This window comes from Solea solea, chromosome 18, assembly GCF_958295425.1.
Source record: "Solea solea chromosome 18, fSolSol10.1, whole genome shotgun sequence".
Taxonomy (NCBI): Eukaryota; Metazoa; Chordata; class Actinopteri; order Pleuronectiformes; family Soleidae; genus Solea; species Solea solea.
In genome coordinates, this window is record NC_081151.1 from 4,004,198 (window position 1) to 4,024,045 (window position 19,848).

Consider the following 19,848-nt stretch of genomic DNA (forward strand, 5'->3'; position numbering starts at 1 on the left):
TTCACGTTCCTGCTCAGCAGTCTGGGAAATAGAGTCCATGTCATGTCATTTGCTTCTCCTCCTCCTCCTCCCCTCGAGCATCCTCCTTGTGTAAAAAAACCCCCCTGCAGAATCCTGCCACGGTCTGAAATATGAAGCAGAGATCACGGTTGCCAGGCAACAGCCTGGGAGTCAGAGGGGCTGGAACACGGACATCCTTGCTCCGATTGGCTGTGAGGACACAAGACTGCATTACGGCAATCATCAATCAGAGGAAGAGACAAGGTGACGCATGGAAAAAGATGAAAGTGTGTGTGTGTGTGTGTGTGTGTGTTTTGCTTTAAAGAACATAAACGTATTATTAATCATATTAGCGGCGCTTTAACTGCAACAGACGGATCATTGGTCACCTACGGAAGGATTCAGGGGAGTCGATGCTGAGCAGGAGCAGAGATAATAGAGACGCAGTCAAATGTGGGGGCATCACTGCGTCTGTTAGAATAACCATCATCATTATGATAAACACTGCAAGACATCAGAATCCAATCCAACATTGTTGACCAAAGTGCTGTACAGTAATAAAGCAAACAGAGACTTAAAAGCAGGAGGGTTTTTTGTGTTTCTATTAACAACCATGATGGATTTTAAATGTATTCATTCAAGGGGGTGATTGATGTACCTGACTGTAACATTTACATTTACATACATTTATATTGTCACTCTCATCTGTGTTGCATGTATCAGTCTTGTATCTTACCAGGAAATGACTTTGGTAGAAGTTGAAGTCACTTTTTATAATATAACTTAAGTATATGACATTTACTGTGATTTTCTGATATAAAATGTACAGAAGTAAAAGTATTAAAAAAAAGTAATTAGTTAGGATTGAGTCACGGTGGCTCAGTGAAGGGGCGTGGGTTCAATTCCAGGCTCTGCTAGTCTTTATGCGACCTTGAGCAAGACACTTAACCCCATGTTGCAGCGTGTGAATGTCGTGTAAAGCAGCTCACCGAGACTAGAAAAGCTCTATATAAATACAGACCATAATAATTCATTTTATTTATAAAACACTTTGCTTTTTTTTTTTAAATCTCAAAGTGCTACAGAAGCAGGTTAAAATCACATGTGCAGCCATCTGCCTCGACTGGTTGGGGTGAAAGGAAAATGGGGGACAGAAGAGAGGTGGGGGAGAGAAAGGACAAGAGGGAGATGAGGTAGAAACAGAAGAGAGAGAGAGACCAGGGGCAGATACACAACAACTGTATCAAGTTACAAGTTTATACAGTCAATGATTACATGTTTATAGCAATACAATGTAATCTATATAAGCAGCAGCAGAGAGTGTTGATAAAAATTATACTGATATCAACTTTTAATTATAGCACAACAATAATGGTGATGATATGTATGATAGGGATAGCCTCGAAAACTGGATCTTGATCCTGCTATATGGCGTGCTGGCAGCGTGTGGATGGGTATGATAGAAAATATGTTGAAGTGGCTTTGAGTGAGTCATCGAGACAAGTATAAAGTATATAGAAAAGTATGAAGTATATAGAGTCTCGACAAAACAAAAAAACACAACACATTTTATTAAACTGCGTTTTGTCTTCTTTCACCCCAGCTGTAATCAGCCGACAGCCAGCAGACCACACGCTATTAATCATGCTCCAATCACAGCTACTCTAACACCAAGGCGGTTCATTTAATCAACACTCCTCCATCACTCTCTCATGACACCAACTGCTGTTGCTGCGGACAAAGCTTTGCCGTCACCATGCCATCCTCCCCCTCCCCTCTTTCTAAGTCTGAAAGCTCAAAAGTAAAAAAAAATGTTATTCAGTGATTTGTCACGGCAGTTTGATGCCGCCGTGCAGTGATGACTCCGCCCATGTTGACTAGGTACTTTTTTTGTAGTGGAAATGCAACCTAAACCGTGCCGTGCCGAGGCGAGCCGGGATCATAGTGGAAAAGGGCCACTAGAACATTTTTGTGTTCTGTCCACAGTACACAACACAAACACAAACACTCAACAATTTCAGGTGCAGGTCAAACAAGTGGAAATGTGGAAAACCAGGAAATGTTTGGGCTTTAAAACACAATAAGAAGGACAACAACAAAAACATTCTCAAATAAGATCAAAATCTATACTTAACTTTTACAAGACAGACAAAAACGAACTGACAAGGCACGGGGAGACGAGGACTATTTATACATGAGGTAGGGGAACACAGGTGAAACCAATGAGGGGCGGGGTCGGCAATCTCGATGGAGGGAAAAGTCAGGATGTGAAAAAAGAGGGGAAAGATGCGTACAAAATAAAACAGGAAATGCACGACAAGACTGGATATGAGTGACTTTAACGAAACACAAAGAGACACAACATGAACTCACTGAGACATGACAGAACGTGGAACACTAAACGTGATTACATCACAACATTAACATATTTGACGAGACAGTGAGTGAGATACAACGTTGTGTTGTATGTGTTCGAGACTGTGCTGCAAAACTATTAGTTCTGTCATTTATTAGTTTCTTTTTCTGTTTTGTGGTTTTGTCCACACATTTGTTTCTCAACTAAATTACAAGTAAAGGAAACTTTGTGTCTATTTAAACACTAAACACAGTATTTTGTTATTACCATCAACGGTGTGATCCTTTTTTCTTTTCTTTTTCTTGCATTTCATGCTCACAGCCACTAGAGTGTAGTGAAGGATAAGCTGCCGACTGTGCACTGCTGAAAACCCCTCACTGCCTCATTCATGCCTCTGGTGTTGTAGACAAAGAGGAAGTGAAAACTGAAGTTGATCTTATCAGGAAGTTGATTTAGAAACCGTAATATTATGAATCTTCACTGTGTACACTAAAACCTTGAAAGTATACAGTAGTTTAACCTTTGGTTATTAATGTGAATTGTTGTGACAGGGTTTTTTTTAGTGGAATCAACTTTCAAAATCCATTAGAGAATGAAAGAAACACAAAGAAACGTTGGTGAAATGTGATTAAGTTAAGCAAAAGCCAGTCTGAGAAAAGCCTGTAGTAAAACCAGGACAAAAACTCATATAAATATCACACTATCTTCATCTGTTTTGTGGATATAAATGTTGAAAAAGGCCTGAGTATGAAATCCACTGAGCCCACGCTTGCATCTAGCTCTGCCTTTGTGCTCTGTCTGCAGCTCTGAGGGGGTTAACAGGACGTGGAGACAGTTGGGCCGCACCCACTGAGCTGATTTGAATAACGCCGGCATTTGGCGCGAGGCTCAGAGGAGCCAGCCTTTCTTCATACCGGCTGTGACACCACTCCCCTCCCTCTGTGCTCTGGAGTGGCGGGAAATGCTAGAGAGAAAGAGGCACAGAAGCAGAGTGGGAGAGACTGCATCTCCTCTGTACCTACAGTTGCCCTGGAAACCTCGCAGATACAAAATGTACCTTGAAGGAGGACAAGCGAGAAAGAGAAAGACGAGAGCAGAGAAAGAAAATGCAACATCCCCCCCTCCTCCTCCCTTTTTTGGTGCTAGACGGATAGAGTGATAATGCTCCCTCAGTGGTAAAACTGTGGGTGGAGACAAAAGCAGGCATGAGTGGAGTGGGCCAGAACAAAGAGGGTAACAGCCTGGACTGCCCCTCATCTACCCCTTATCAGGCTCCACCCCCCCAAACACAGCCTGAAGGCTTGAGGCAAGGCGGATGACTATTATAGCCTTAATCAATCCTTCAAAGTAAACCGCTGGGCCATGTGTGCTACCACCAAGTTCTTTGTTCTTACTTCTGCGTGATTTTAGGCCTTAGCTCTTTTTTATTTTAAGCACACACACACACACACAGGGTTGCACAGCTGCTCTTCTGAGGACATTTCATCTAAACAAAGCATTATCTATTAAGAGGTAACACGTACACTGCATCATTTGGACAACGTGAACCTTAACCGTAAGGCTCTGGTATATATACTCGAGCGTCAGGGTCCTGTAGTATCCCACTTCACCATTGGGTGGCGGTGCAAGTCTGGACGCGGGGAATAGATCGCATTCTTACCGAAGAATAAGAGAACGATTCTACAGCTCCCGCTCTTTGTTGATGACACAGTTCACACAGGAAGTATATCCAGGCCTTTAATCACAAATAATTATGCTTAATCCTAATCTTAATTTAATCACATTTAATCTATAATCATGATTAGGTTCTGCCTCTTTAGTATCGGGCTTGAAGACTTCTGGTCCTGACCACAGACTGTAGATTAAAAAAATGGATGGAGTCTTCCAGTTTCCTCTGTGAAGTCAACCAGGAAGTAAGAATATACTAAATAGCCACCAGGGGGGTGCAACTCTGCTGGCTGCATAAAGAGTTCCGTTTGATTTGAGCTACTTCCTACTCCTAATGACATCAGTAAGCATTCTCCTGATGACTTATCAGTCTCATTCGCTAGCTTTAGGTCTTAATGACAAAATTATGTTCCGATTTACAGAAAAATAGCCGATAAATGGTGACACATATAAGAGGACATTAGCAAAATGTCGACATTGGCACCAGACAAATCAAGATTCTGGACGTCAAAACAATAGTTTGTTAAAGTAAGTGTTTATCTCAAAAATGCTTCAAATTAGGTGCAAAGAAATCCACACGCACAAACTGTCTTCCTTCTCTTGCTGACATAGAGCTGCCGTTCACCTACATCGTAAAAAAGGAGGCACATAAAAGGCGTTTCCTGGAGTCTCATCACAGACCATTAACAGCATCCACACTGCACTCAAATGGCATAATTAGATTTGTTGTTATTGGCTTTTGGACAGGCAACAGTCTCAGTTCACCCCACCCCAATCGTCCCAATTCTGCAGTGTAAAAGTGAGGGGGGGGGGCGGCAGCAGACTGAGCACCAGCATCTCTTAATGCTGTGAAATCTGCAAGAACAGAGCAGTTGTTCTTCCCACTTCCTGCCTCCGCTGGGCTCAGCACAAAAACGGGAAGTCAGTGCTGCCCATGTGTTTCCTATAGGCCTCACAACAGCCTCTCTCAGTTTCACACTCACTGGCCAATAGGGGACGAAGGGAAGCGGGGCACAGGGATTATTACATGTGTTCCACAGTGGTGGTCACTCAGTCACAGTCAGATGTGGGGGCCTGAAAAGAGAAAAGAATTGTCATTGTGCAGGACAAACACAGGCATCACAGACTCTCTGATAACAGACTCTTTGTCTGGCATAAACACAACACTTGCCGGGGCCACAACCTGGTCCTCATGAGGCAGAAGCTAATTTCTGTGGAACTAGAAAAAGGAATACTTCACCGATACGTTTGTATTACTAGAATAGGGTTAGTGTTTTTGAAAAAACTGTGCTTCCCAACCTCAGTTTCCCCTGAGTTGAGAAATATCTTCATTCTTTTCTTTGTTACGTGCCCACCAGTGACACTTGGTCCTGTTAGCGTAACTGTTAGCAAAGATGGCGGACACGGTTTACATTCTGGGACTGAGGTCCCGCCCTCTTACGAGTGGGTCTAAAAAGTACGTAATTAGCGTTGCAGTTTCAAGCCTCGGACAAAAAAGAATGAAGATATTTCTCGACTCAGGGGAAACTGAGGTTGGGAAGCACAATTTTTCAAAAAATACTACCCCAATGCTAGTAATACAAAGCTAAATGCAAATTGGTGAAGTATTCCTTTAAGTTTATTTGAATTGTGGTTAAGTTATGGTTGAGGTTAGAGATCAATGAAAGTCCTTAAAAGGATACCTGTGCAAACCTCTGTGTGTGTGTGTGTGTATTGTTGGGGGTTACTGATTAGCGAGTGCCTAGCCGATGCAGAGCCTGGGGGGGTAACTTGTGGTAGAGCAACAACCATGAGGTCTGCAGGGGGTTAAAGGGGATAAGGGGGAGGGGTAAATCTCCTCTGTGGAGGGGGTTGGTGGTGGTGACGGCACTCAATGGGACTAAAATTCAAAAGATGCAGCAAGTGTCCCACCAACTTCAACTGAAGCAACCTTACACCACAGAGCCGAACAATGGAACATCTGCTGGCTGACAAAGCAGGCAGTTAGAGCTGCAATAGCTCTGCTCTAAAACTCTTCACAGTGGCAACAGTGTTTGTCTCAGATCATTGTAGTTTCATTTTAAAGTTTCATCGGGATAAGACGAATAAATACTTTATTGATATTGATCCCCGAGGGGAAATTCTTGTGTGAGAGCTGCACCTATTTAAAGAGCATGAAAAACAGGATAGAAATGTATAAGAATAATAAAAAGTATAGGAATAAAAGTAAACATATGCACTCTTATGTAAAATGTCAATATATATTATGTATACATTTTGTGTGTTAAGATTAGCGTTAGTGCTGTGTGTTTCCACTGGAGATTATTCACTCGCCAATCACAGATTATATTAGGTGTTTACAGATATTATGGCTGTGAATGAGTTGTTCTAATGGAATACTTGGATTCCATTCCAATCCTAGGCAAAACAAACACACACACACACAAAAAGAGAAAGAAAGGGATTAAAATAAGAGATAAGTGTGCACTTAATCATTCTCACAGGAGTTAAAGTTTAATGACTCACTTACAAGCCACCTCACCCTCTCTGCCTCTATGTGTGTGTGTGTGTGTGTGTGGGGGGGGGGGTTCCAGGGCGAGGGCAACACAGCAGTTGTCACTGCTCCCCCCCCCCCCCGCTACACCCTTTCTGTCCTCCTGCTTATCCATTAACAGGTTCCATGGTTACTTCTCCACAGCTAACCCTCCCTCATACATCTCCTATGACTGTAGCACCAAAATAGACAGACTACTCATGTCTGTTGTCACAAAATATAACAGTTTTCTTTTCCCACACTTTACTGACTGTTCCCTTGTTTATTGGCGACTTAAAGCTGCAGTGCATAACTTTTGATGTTATTATTCTGCCTCTGTTTAGTCTTCGTGAACAGAACCAATGTGACATTATTTGTATGCTGCGTCCTTCTGTCAAGCAATACTATTAGATCTGACTGAGGGATTGTTTGTGTGTATACAGCAGCAGCAGCAGCACGGGAGCAGGAGAAAGAAGAACGTATCCTGTCAAACTGCAGTCGTCTCACTTTATTGGCCCTAACGCCGCTGTTGCCTCCATCTGTCTCGACATAAAATGAATCACTTCCTGTGTGCAGTGTGGTAATGTCACCAGATGTAAACAAACCGATACTGAGAAATACAGAGGGGGGTTTGAGACTAACAGACATTTGTCTGAATTTAAACGTTACGCAGCAGTTTTGAGTGGACTAATTATCGACGGCACGAACGCGTCACACACTATAAGCTCAGGTCAGAGAGTGGAGCGTGAGATGGTGACGGCTCATGCAGTGAGATAATACGAAGACCTTATGATGGATTCATTATAATCGCAGCCGTGGTGTATGTGGGCCCAGATGGCGGTGCTGTTTACACTAACAGGATTAGGATTAGCTCCAGATTAGACAGGCGAGTTGAAAGGCCTGCTCTGCTGACGCGACACGACGCGGCTGCACCCCCCTAAAATCATCTCAGATACTACTATTCTGTTCTACTACTGCTCAAAAACACTAATTGGTCATGTGCTTAACCAACTTTCCTGTTTTATTTCATTTTATCAATTTGTGGGACTGTCTCAGGGTCGAAAAGCACAACACCAGGGTTGACACGAGTCAGCTGGGGCCAGATGTACCCAGAGCGGGAGAAACATACACAGCCTGTTCCAACTGAATCATCACTGTTATGTAACACTGGCTTTAGGACGGGGAGGGCGAGCAAAACAGAGAGGGAGAGAGAGACTGAGCTCAGGAGACTGACCTAGATCAGCGGTGGTTGGAGATGAGTACCTGAGGGGAGGGCAGGAGCCAATAGACGTGTGGGGGGGGTTACGAAGAGTCAGACAGGGGGGCGGGGGGGGCAAGAGGATTGTTGAAGGGGTTTTCTGAGGTGGACCCACAGCCTCATTATGATCAGATGGACAGTAGCTGCTACAGTCCTGGCTGAGCTCCAGTGACACAACCAGGCTGGAATGTGGGTCAGTAGGCAGCGCGGTGGACGACTGTGACCAGGGACAGTTACCACAAGTATGTGTGTTTGTGCGCGCGTGGTTGTGTGCCCTCAAAAGCAGATGTGTGTCTCTCTGCTCGAGTCTGTTCCCATTTGTGTTTCCCATCATATTCGCTGACCTCTCGGGCCACTTGAAAAACAGCATAAGGGGAAGGGTGTGTGTGTTGTTGAGTGTTGAGTCAGTGAGAGGGATGGTCCTGAGTCCACTTCTCCTCCGTCCATGTTCTTCAAACATGTAACTTTAACCTGAACCGAAGCTTCTGAACGGGCAATATTTTCATTCTCACGGTGAAGATCAAAAGGTCGTCCGTAGATAAGCCCGCTTCTCTTCCGCCTGTATTCGATGTCCTACATTCTCCCACATTATATAGGTCAGGGACAAGGAGCCAGTTTTCTTCCTCACATGCAATAGATTCCCGCCATACAAAGCACTGCCGGTCAGAACACAACATGCTTTAAAAATTGCTCAATAAGCCTGTGTGTGTGGGTGTTCTTTTCTCTCTTTTAAAGCCAGGGGATGTTAGCAGTTGCGAAAGTATGTCCTCCCTCTTTCCAGGAACCTGATGTACACTTGACAAATTGCCCAATAAGAAGCCCACCAAAGGTACGTCGCAGTTGCCTTGCAGCCGCTTTGATCTCAACGAGTATCAGCCAGAAATGCCAGAGAGGCAAGTATGACTGGTAGCGTCTGTTGTGAGACGTGTTCGTCTGCTTTTGTGTGCCTTGGCAGACGTGTACAAATCACTCCACACACCCACGTGAAAAGTTTTTTATTTAAAAAAAACAAAAAAAAAACATTTATTTCAAGGGCAAGAATTGTTAAAATTTCAATTATTCAAATTGTAGCCGTGCACGTTTAACGCTGTACGCTCCAGTGATGTGTTCATTCCAACCGGAAGGTGCTCTCGGTAAAGGCCGATGAATGAAATCATTGTAGATTCATTCAGGACGAAAGCAAAGATGCGTATCTCAAGTGTGTCCACGTATAAATCTGCGACTGTCCACCCAGCGACGTAATCCATTCTCCACACTCCCTCCCCAATGGTTCACGTCACACTTCTTTCTGGTCTCCAGTAAATCTGTCACTTGTGGGGTTTTTTTTTTTTGTCCTGGCAAATAATATGTCAATGAATCTCTGTCACAGAACATGCACAGAACTACATGTGCACTCACCTGGTGTTTAGCTGGCAAACTGACATCCTGACATCGCACAAAAAGGCCTTTGTTTTCAGCCGTCGGCTGCATGTGTTTAGGACATGTGTCAAGACACACAGAGACAGAGACAGAGACAGAGACACCTTACGACTGTTTGAAGGATAAAGAACATCAAATATTTGGTCTGGTGTGATAGAGGGCGAAAAAAAACAAGTATTTTAAGACATAGCTACAAAAGAATTAGGCAAGAGAGACAATAAAATGATTCCCCATTGTGTCATTTAATCTGTGACACCCTGAAGAAGCGCTTTTCATCTCACATTACTAGAGACAGCTTGAGTTCATCGTCATATGGTGTGAATGACATCACAGTGAGACACTTTTTTAATTGGCATTATTTAATTAGAGTGCAATATATATATATATATATATATATATATATATATATATATACACGCAGAGAAACCTTTAACGGGTTCCAGCTGCTCACCGTACGACAGCACACACGGAGCGTCTGAGACGTGAGCAGAACAGGACGCATGTGTTCTTAAAGGCTTTAAACATGTGCTTTAGAATGTGCGGCTGTGTGTGTGTGTGTGTGTCGCAATGAACTTGAGACCAGAAAATCTGGTTTGGTGAGTAAACCGCCAGAGCCGAGCAGAGAGCATCCCACAAAACAAAGAGATCCTCTTACCTCATTGTTTCCTTCGGTTAGAGAAAAGGACAGCGTTAATCGACGTGTGTGTGTTTGCAGCGAACGTGACAACAAATTCAGCCGCTGCCAAGGAACGACCTCTGATTTGAGACAGTTTCGGCAGATTGGACAATGTCGTGCATTTTGTTCACATGTTGTTAGTTTGTTTTTACTTCCTCAAAAAGAAGCAGCATTGAGGATCAATCTCTTCCCAGTTTAGTTTCATTTGCATCCCCAGAAACAACCCGTGGTTTCAGTCCTTTGCATGTTGTTGTCAGGTTGGTTGCGTGGTCCTGAAGTGACCCCGCCAGACTCCGGAATGTTCTTGAACTTTCTCCACATTAATTAATGTCTTGTCTCGTCCGTTTCGAGGAGTTCTGTGTCTGGAAAGGGAGACGAAAAAGTTACCAGGTCACGGCGATCTGGCCCAAGATTTAACATCCGAGTTTTGCTTTCACTTCCTGATGGAGTAGATGCGGTCACTCTCTATCGCACAGTATTATAGCACCTGATATTGTGGTTCTTATATTGCTTCCAAGTAGCAGCAAAAAGAACTGAAGAGGTTCTTTGCAACATCTCTCTGTTGTGTACATAACAAATCCAGGGAACAGTGTCTTCAGTGTCTTCAGGCCCAGAAAGTGAACACACACACACACACACACACACACACAGGCAGGTGGAACAGAGACCAACCCCAGCCGTGTAACAAAGGCCAGCGAGGTGTGAGACAGTTGGAGTTCAGGGAGTGCCTGGCTCGTCTGTCAGGCTGTACCTGAACCAAAATGGGTTCCTTTAAGTTCATTGAGACAAATGGACGGCGCTCACACCTGAGTCACTCAGACGTGTAGAGACGAGTCAGTGAGGTCAGCGAAAGGGCAGCAGCAGATTCAGTCCCACAGAGGGAGTCCATACACTCACATTCACACCTACAGTCGACAGAGAGTGTCCAGAATCACCAAACTGCATGTTTTTAGACTGCAGAAGGAAACTGGAGAACTTTACACAGCAAGGCCAAAGCTGGAACCAGGATTCTAACCGGTGACCTTGTTACTGTGTCACTGCGTTGTCGCATCATCCACCAATGTATCTACAAATGATTATTATTACTATATGTATTAAAGCTGCAGTTTATGAACACATTCATTCACATTTTTGATTTCAGCTCTTTTCTGAGATAAAAACCAAAACAAGTTCATTCAACTGATTAATGACCTGTTTGTGTTACATTGGGACAAGGACAGTAGTCCAATTAAATGGCATAGTCAAGCTACTGTACAACAATAGCTCGACCCAACTGTGCATGGAGTCGCACTGTGTTCATTGTCTCTTTGCTTGTGTTTGTTTATTTGTAGCATAGGTAGTTTTTTGTTTGTTGTTGCCAGAGTGCCAGAGTTTTAGACTCAAACCTGGACGGGGACATGTGTTAAAGAACCGCTATCTCTCTGAACTATCCTGTGAGTCCAGAGGAGGTGTAAAAGTCTTCTGTCTTCTCATGTGTGCTGAAATGTTATAGAATTAATAGTGATATAATGTGGGGAAAAAGGCTCAGATTTGTTTCTCAGCAGCAATTCACACAACCTTTCATGTCCAAACTAATTGTACAGAGTGTTCATGTGTGTGTAACCTACATCGGAGCACATCAGGTGCCCAGCATGCAGCAGCCACTGCAGAGAGGGGAGGATCCATGACTGTATCACATACACTCTCTCTCTCTCTCTCATCAAGGGCAAGTCTCAAGGACGAGCTTTGCGTAACCTCCGGTAAACCAGCAGCTGATGACAAGACGGGCTTGTTTATTTGACACAGGACAGTGTCAGACTGCCCTGTGACTGCTCTTGTTTTGTTTTTTTGTGTGCGTGATAGTTTTGTTTTTTATTTGTGTGTCTGGAGACACCTTCACAGTGTCATGTGCTGCGTTACTACTCCAATGAGTTTTGTGTCATTTGTCAAACGGCAAACAATGGAATCTTAAACGATGATGTTTCGCGTGTTTTCTTTAGGTTGCCATAGAAACTAAGGGAAGTTGAAGTTTAACCCTTAGTGCTCACGTAACGCCCATAGTAAATTGCCGTGGGAATAATACACAACTCCTTATATGGCATCCTGGGGGTGTGTGTGTTTATAGGTCACATATTTAAAAAATGTGGGGGGTTTTCATTTTCATGTGTTGTTGAGTCAAAGTTATTTTCAGTAGTGATATAAAGTAGCAATAATTGTGCAGAAGTCGCAAAATAGAGCGTTTTTCTTTCCTTTCTGAGCCAAGTGAACTTTGAACTGTGATGTATTTCACAAATTACACAAATTCAACCCGATATTAAACATCGAGTACTTTTTGTTCAGGTGTTCAGATTTTTGCCCACGTTGTGCTGAAAAAAAAAAAGGATACAAGACCACTCTATATTGAACATTCTGTATAAACTGAACGTTTAAACATAGTAATAGCTCCGTGTGGTGTATTATTTGAATAAAAACATGACTGTAGGTTTGTATGCAAACATGGTATAAAAATTTAATGTTACTGTTGTCATGCTTTAAAAAAAAGAAAAGAAAATCAACCAAAATCAGGAGAAGCATTGAAATCACAAAGTGGCGTGTGAATATAAAGTACAGCAGTGCTACTTATTTTCTTTTTCCATTTTTTTTTCTTCTTTTTTGTCCATTTTCCTGTTTTCTTAACAAAATAGAGGCTTCTTTGTGTGGCTTACACAGAGGAGCGTTATTACCCAGTGACAAGTCATGATTTGGTCTCCTTCATCAGGAGCAATAAGCTATTATATATACACACACACACACACACACACACACACACACACAACAATTTGTACATGACACACAGACACACACACTCGTATGTACACAGAAAGACATTCACAGAAACACTCACATTACATGTGTGCAATGAAGACCTCCCCACACGCGTCCTGAAGGCTACACAGGTTCACCATTACACATTTTTCCTTCTCGTCCCATCAGAACAGGACCAGGACCCATCTAGGTCATAGTTAAAACAAGTGTATCCCCCTCATCATAACTATGGGGGAAAAAAAAAGCACACCAAGATCTAACGGCTCTTCCCTGTAATAGGTTCTCAGACCAGGACAGCAATATTATTTATACGCTTTTCATGGCTATTCACACGAGGCATTTTTCAAAACGGACAAGTTACTCAAGAGTAAAGTTCTTGACAGTCTGTGGTTGTTGTTGTTGTTGTTTTGGGCATCAGCATTGCTTCAGTTCAGAGAGTCTGCGAAGGAGCTGCTGCTGCCGGGATCGGAGGCGCTTCTTCTCCAGGAGGTGCTGCTTCTCCCTGGCGTGCAGCTCTGTGAGGTACTCGGTCGCCTGCGTCAGGATGGCCACCTTTGGAGTCTTGGCCGCCTCCAGCCCCGGGATGTGGTCCCGCAGCTCGAGGAAGCGAGAGCGCAGGTCGTTCCTCCGCTTTCTCTCGAGGAAGTTGTGGTTCCGTCTGCGGTCCGTGTCCTCGACGTCTGAGTTCTGTGGACTCTCTGAGGGAGAGGAGGGCCAGGAGACGCCGGGCTGTGGACTGGATGATATGCAGGCACGCTTGCACCGAGGCTCTTCCTCACACTCGTCCTCCTCCTCATCATCATCATCATCGTCATCGTCGTCGTCGTCATCCTCCTCGTCCTCAGGCTCACTGTCTGGGGACGGGGCGGCGTAGTTGTGCTGCTGCCGGTGCACAGAGATGTGGAAGCGTTTGGGGCAGGGGTCGGCGCGGACCGTGATGGTGACGGGCTTTCTGACGTTCACCAGCCGCACCCGCTTTTGCTTGCTCTCCACCGTGACCACGTCGATCTCCTCTTCGTCATCTGTCATCACATACAAATAAACATTCAGCAACATACACAGCCTTAATCATCAGGTGTCTGCACAAGAATTCTGCTTATTTAAACTCAACTATAAGGAAGTGCATCCCATAATCAAGCATGCACTTCACTATTCCTCAGAGCAGGGGCTGAGGTGTTAACAGCAGGGTTCATTCATTTCAAAGCATGCAGGGAAGTTAAGCCTTTTTTTGTCATTCTGGCATCTACCACTCCTAATTTGGGGGATGTGAAAGAGTTTGGTCTCACAGTTTGTCCCTGTGTGTAGTAGTAATCAATCATGAGGACTTGGGTCCCACCCCGCCCCTCTACCGCACTTTGACTGTGATGCAGAGCTGGTGTGAGATAATAAAAGAGGGGGAATATTCAAGCCAAAGCGGCCAGGGCGCGGTTTTCAAAAGACTTGCATGTGCGTTCACTGCAAACATGTGGTGCATTGTGAAAATGCAGCTTTAATCTTTAAAAAAGGTGACTGGTTTGATAACAAACCCCCGCTGCATCGCCACACACCACAGTTATGCAACTGCGGCCAAACTGTCCACATTACGCATTGTTAGAGGGCAATATAATCCCGAGGCAGGGGCAGGGTGGGGCAATTTAGAGCATGGCTGCTTCCTTACCAGAGGTATCAGAGCGAGACTCGGAGCCAGACGACGCCGGCTTCCTGCAGCTATTTGTCGGGAGGGTGAGAACGGCAGCCGGGTCGACGCAGTCTGTCGCTGAGGCGGCGGCGGCGTGCGCGCCAGAGGGCGAGACGCACTGCGCTTTGCTCGGTCTCACGGAGATCTGTGCCACTGGGGAGGCACCGGTTTGCGCCACCGCAGCAGCAGCAGCTGCCACTCTCCCGCTGACCTTCTCCAGCTGCTTGCTGGCGGAGAAACTACTCCACATGCAGTCCTGGATGATAATGGAGCTGAGGTTGCCGAACAGCTTCTCCGTGTCCGGGCTGAGCGGACCCTCGCACTCCTCGTCCTGACCCAGCACCTTGGACAGCCATGTGAGCTTGTCTCCCGGCGAGAGGAGCGGGGCAGCGGCGGCGCTCAGAGTCCGGGTGGGGGACATGGGAGGCGTGGGCAGCAGCTCGAACTTTTTCCATATGTCCTCACTTGGTGCGGTTGACTTGTAAAAATCCTCCTCGGTGTCGAAGTCGTCGAAAAAATAGTGCTGGTAACAATCAAACTCCATGCTCCCAGATAATAAAAAAAACAAGAAGAATTAAAAGAATCCTTTGAGTTTATTCCCAGAAACAATCAGCAGAGGAACGTCCTGTTCGGCCTGAGGAGAGAACAGTAACAGTGGTTAGTGATGAGGATGGTCTCTTTATAAAAAGTAGCTCCCATTAGATGTGTGATCACATTACAAGTATCCATCAGGAGCTATTATGATATCACATCCCTCTAACAGCCTGCTTTCTCCAAATGGGACCACATTAATTATTGATTGGGTCATGATGCAGATGCTCTTTTTGCACAGACTGCTCACTGCCACAATGTCACCGCATCATTCTAGATGCTCCTGTGCGTTTGGAAGCGAGTTGTGGTCAGTAAAGAGGCGACGGGACGCGTGTATACACTTAGTTTTACTGTGGAAAAACTGCGTTTCCTGAAATGAAGGCTGCGCTTTGTTCTGGCGAGCAGCCGTGCACCGGTGAAAGAAAGGAGGAAGAAAAGTGTGGACTCCCCCCCCCCACACACACACAGTCAGCGTGGATTTAAAGCGCGCAGACACAAATCTCAGTCTGTCCACTCGTGTGAAACTTTCACGGACACAAACAGGCTTTAAAAGTACTCACCGGCTTCTGAGCAGAAATCTCAACGAGGCGTTCAGGGCATGGGAGAGAAAAGAGAAGCCCCACACACACACACACGCATTAACTCCTCGAGTTGAAACTGGATACAAAGACGCGGTGTTACCACTTTTCTTTGACGGTTTTGCCCACTCAAAAATACGAACATGTGATTACAAAGGGACAAGAGAAAACACCGGAGTCTCAAACAAGAGGAGCTGGGTTCCACCCACGGCGCGTCACAAAAAGCCACACAGTGCGTTTTTCGCGCCAGTGAGATATCCTGTTATAGGCGATAAAGTGCGCAGGGAGGAGCCTGGGAAATATCTGCAGCGGTAGATCCGGGTAAGCCCCTCCGTCTGTGCGGAGGGGGGCGGGGGGAAGAGGGCGCATGGCCCCGCCCCGTCTGCAACAACCACTGCTATTTAACCTATATTTTATTTCATCAGCGTTAGTGTTGTTATTGTATGGAAGAGGATTAGGGCCACATGTTAAAAAATAATAATAAAGAAAAATAAATAAAAACAGCATGAATTCTGAGATTAAAGCAAGATTAAAATCAGAATTCTGAGAAAAAAGTCAGAATTCATGCTGTTTTATCATTTGAGATTAAAGTCGGCATGAATCTCAGAATTCATGCTCTTTTATTATTTGAGATTAAAGTCAGCATGAATCTCAGAATTCATTCATTCTGTTATGCTGTATATGAGATTAAAGTCAGAATTCTGAGAAAAAAGGAAAGTCAGAATTCTGACTTTAATCTCAGAATTCATGCGGTTTTATTATTTGAGATTAAAGTGAGATTTAAGTCAGAATTCTGAGGAAAAAGGTCAGAATTCTGACTTTTTCTTTAATCTCAAGAAGAACATCTGCATCATGACCCAAACAATTGATGTGGTCCCATAACATATTAAAAGGTTTCAAGACATATATATAAATATATGTAAATAATAATAATAGTAATAAACACACATACAGAACACATCGATGGCACGTCATATATGAGTCATAAATGTCAAGTGTGACTGCAGATGACCTCATCCTGACTTGTCTCAACCTCGATGGTAAACATTAGGTTTTTTTGGTGATCCTCTCCCATCATCCTGTTCAAATTGGCAGCTCTAATAATAAACATCCTTATCTCCTTTTTTGCTGCATGAAAGTTATTCCAGTTTTTTCCACTAAAAACATTTTTTGTGACGTTGCTACAAGACGCTTGCGAGTTGTATTTGTCAGCGATCTTCATTTGTGATTCAAAAGACAGGAATTGAGCGCAAATTGCTCTACTTTCCCCATAATTAGCATCTGAAACAAAGCACATACACGGGGGTTGAGAGGTGGATGCATTGCGACACGACGGGCGGAGTTCACAGTGGATTTGTCTGTATGACTCACAATTTTTCACTTTCACACACAAAGTCAACAGCTGAGCCTCATTGTGCAGGTGGTGGTGAAGGAAGGAAGTCACTTCTGCAGCAAACAACACCAACACGGTTGGTTCAGTACCCTACCTACGCTGCGCACTGATGAAATTCAGTTCATCTAGTTGTTTATAGCACCACTCCCTCATTAAGACCATGCTGGAATTAAAGTGCCCAGTTTAATTATCCAGGCGCTATCGGCCCTCCGTCTCTGGGACGTGTTCCAATTTAGGTTGAAGTGAAGGACGGATGCCTGAACTGAATCTCAGCCGTGCTGAATAAAGTGTTTTTACCAGCGGAGTGTGGATGTCTTCCCTCCTTAAAGTATTATATCTGTTGTGTGAAAAAATCTATACACAACTTTTGGATGAAATATTTGCTTCTTTTATTCCACACTTGCTGTTTAAAGAATATGCCCAGTGGCTTTGGTATTGGATCAGTACATTTTGGCTTTTACCAGGTAATCCCACAGCTTCCTTCCTTTAGAGGAAGTTTTTCCTAATCTCTCTGACCAGCTTCCCCATGGAATCTGAATAAGATGTGATAAATGGCACCACAGAGGACACAATTTGAGGTTAATTCTGTTGGATGCCTTTTGCGATAATTTCTTGCCTTTGCAGCAATAAGACCCGGGTTCCCGACCCAGTCAGAAAAAGGGTCTTTATGCATGGAGTTTACAGGGTCTCTGGTTTCCTCCCATAGTCCAAAACCACAAAGATTTGTGGATTAGGCAAATTGGGACTCTCTAAATTGACGATAGGTGTGAGAGTGAATGGTAAATTGTCTCTATGTGGTCTTGTGAGGGACCGGTGACCTGTCCAGACCAGGGTGTCCCCGGCCTTTCGACCCTCATGTGGAGGATAAAGCGGTAGAAGATGAATGAAGAGGGGTCTTCCTTTGGCTGGTTAGAGCTTCAACGAGGGTGTTTTCAGGCTCATGAACCCGTACATCAAATTTCTGAGAAATGCCTCTCATGAAGGAACACCAGAGGACACAAAAAAGTTGACACCCGGGGAACATGAGCCTCGTTGCATCGTTTGAATCCACCGTGAAGTTTGTCATGACAATAAAGCTGTGGTGTAAATCTAGCAGCGGAGAAAAACCGATCACCCCCTGCTCCCTCAGTGACACAAACCATGACGGGACAACGCTGAAGCAGCCGACACATGATTTATATATATTTATTGTCTCGGGGAAACAAATTCTTTATGCACACGAGCAAGCAAGAGGTCAGAGTTCAGCAACATCTCATGAGCAGACAACGCTAGGTCACGCTCATGCAGCGCCCCTGACCCTCACCACCTCCTCCTCCTCGTTACACATTGATCGGTTTGGTTCTTAGCGTGAGGTCTCTCCTCCTGAGTGAAGCGTCTTGATGGTGGACGAGATGAAGACTCTGCAATTATATTTAGGGCAAATTTGACGACACTAATTAGTGCAGGACATCTGTTGTGAGTCAACGGCCTGAGGTCAAACACATGTTGCACAAGAATGATGCTCTCTTCTGCAGGTCTGGTGTGTTGGTTCATGTGAATAAAGTGCACTAAATGTAGTCTTTGTCTTATTTAAGACTCGTCTTTACAACATTTTAAAAGACACAACTGGACAAAAGGTTTCGGATTTTGGCTGTTAAAACTTAGACTGCAACTTCTATCATAAACACTTTACTATATTCTTGAGCAATTATGAGCTCTTCTGAACCGATTTCGTTAGTCGTTGTTTGGCGATTTAACGATCTAATAAAGTTATCTGTTTCTGTAACAACTTTGTAATTTTTCCATAGACGGCCACAAGTTTGCATCTCTGTAATCACTTGCAATCAGAGTGAGACTGAGTTGATTCAGAGTCACTTTAACCTGCTATAAACGATGGGAAATGGAACCACTTGTGTAAAACCTTGCGATTTATGGCGTGGATTTGTTGAATAAAACAAATGAAGCCTCACAGATGTGATCTTTCATCTGCTATATTGGTAATATCTCATCTTTGCCAGTAAACAGAAAGACAGAGAGAAGACAACTTATAAAATTCAAATGAGGCTTCCCTCCTCTTCTCCTGTGTTCACGATCTTTTCCTCAGCAGGAACATTGTTGAGGGAACAATACTTAACGCCAACAATAGCCAGCTCCCTTAAGTCATCTCCCAACTTAACTTCAAGTACCCACCATTGTCCTTTATTGTTCTTAGAGCATATGTGTGGATGGTAAAAAGAAAAAGGGGGCAGGACAGAGGGATGTGTGGGGGGGAGGTCAGGATCTCCTTCGGCAGAGTTCTCATGTTGTCAATGCAGTGGAGGTATTTGGATGGTTTTTTTGGGGGGGAATGTGTATAGCATGTTTTCAACAAGGGGTATCCTCCCTTTCCCCACGACCTCTATGACACAAGAACCCCCCTCACACCGACCTCTGACCTCCTCCTCCTCCTGCCAAAAAAAAAAAGAACTGTAGCAGGTTTAAAACCGGGACCAGCCAAAGCCATGCAGATGAGCAGGAGGACGACATAAATAATTCACACAAGTGTTAATTGCTCCCCAGGGATATAAAACACTGCATTGTGACACCGGCGCAGAAATACCGTGAGAGTGAGATCAGCGGGGTGCAAGTGTTACCTGCCAGCAGCAGCTCGCATACCACAGATCTGTATCTGTCAAAGCACGCATTACATTAGGCTTTTACCGCTGATGTCATCTCGTCTTTTCACTTCCTTCTCGGCAAAAGTGCAACACTACTGAGAAGAGTTCCTGACACGACCTTTGCATTAAAGTACACTTTATCAGTTTGGGATCTTCAAAGCGCTTCTTGCGCTTCTGAGTTAATTATTTGCTCAAATTCATTGCGACGGCTGCAAATGTTTTACCCATAGGTTGAATTATAAAGATGGACATATGGCCCTTTTTTCACTATGGTCCCAGCTCAACTCGCCTCGCCTCGG

General features: G+C 44.3%; 1 protein-coding gene across 1 annotated transcript; it reads right to left on the bottom strand.

Annotated features, from left to right (window-relative positions):
• Nucleotides 1–12,351: 12,351 nt before the first annotated feature.
• Nucleotides 12,352–15,806, bottom strand: LOC131445247 (protein L-Myc-1b-like). Its single transcript, XM_058616186.1, has 3 exons — nucleotides 15,503–15,806; nucleotides 14,331–14,985; nucleotides 12,352–13,695 (listed from the first exon to the last, which is right to left on the bottom strand). Exons 2-3 carry the CDS (start codon nucleotides 14,893–14,895, stop codon nucleotides 13,088–13,090), a joined length of 1,173 nt encoding a protein of 390 aa, XP_058472169.1. The 5' UTR covers nucleotides 14,896–14,985; nucleotides 15,503–15,806; the 3' UTR covers nucleotides 12,352–13,087.
• Nucleotides 15,807–19,848: the final 4,042 nt, after the last annotated feature.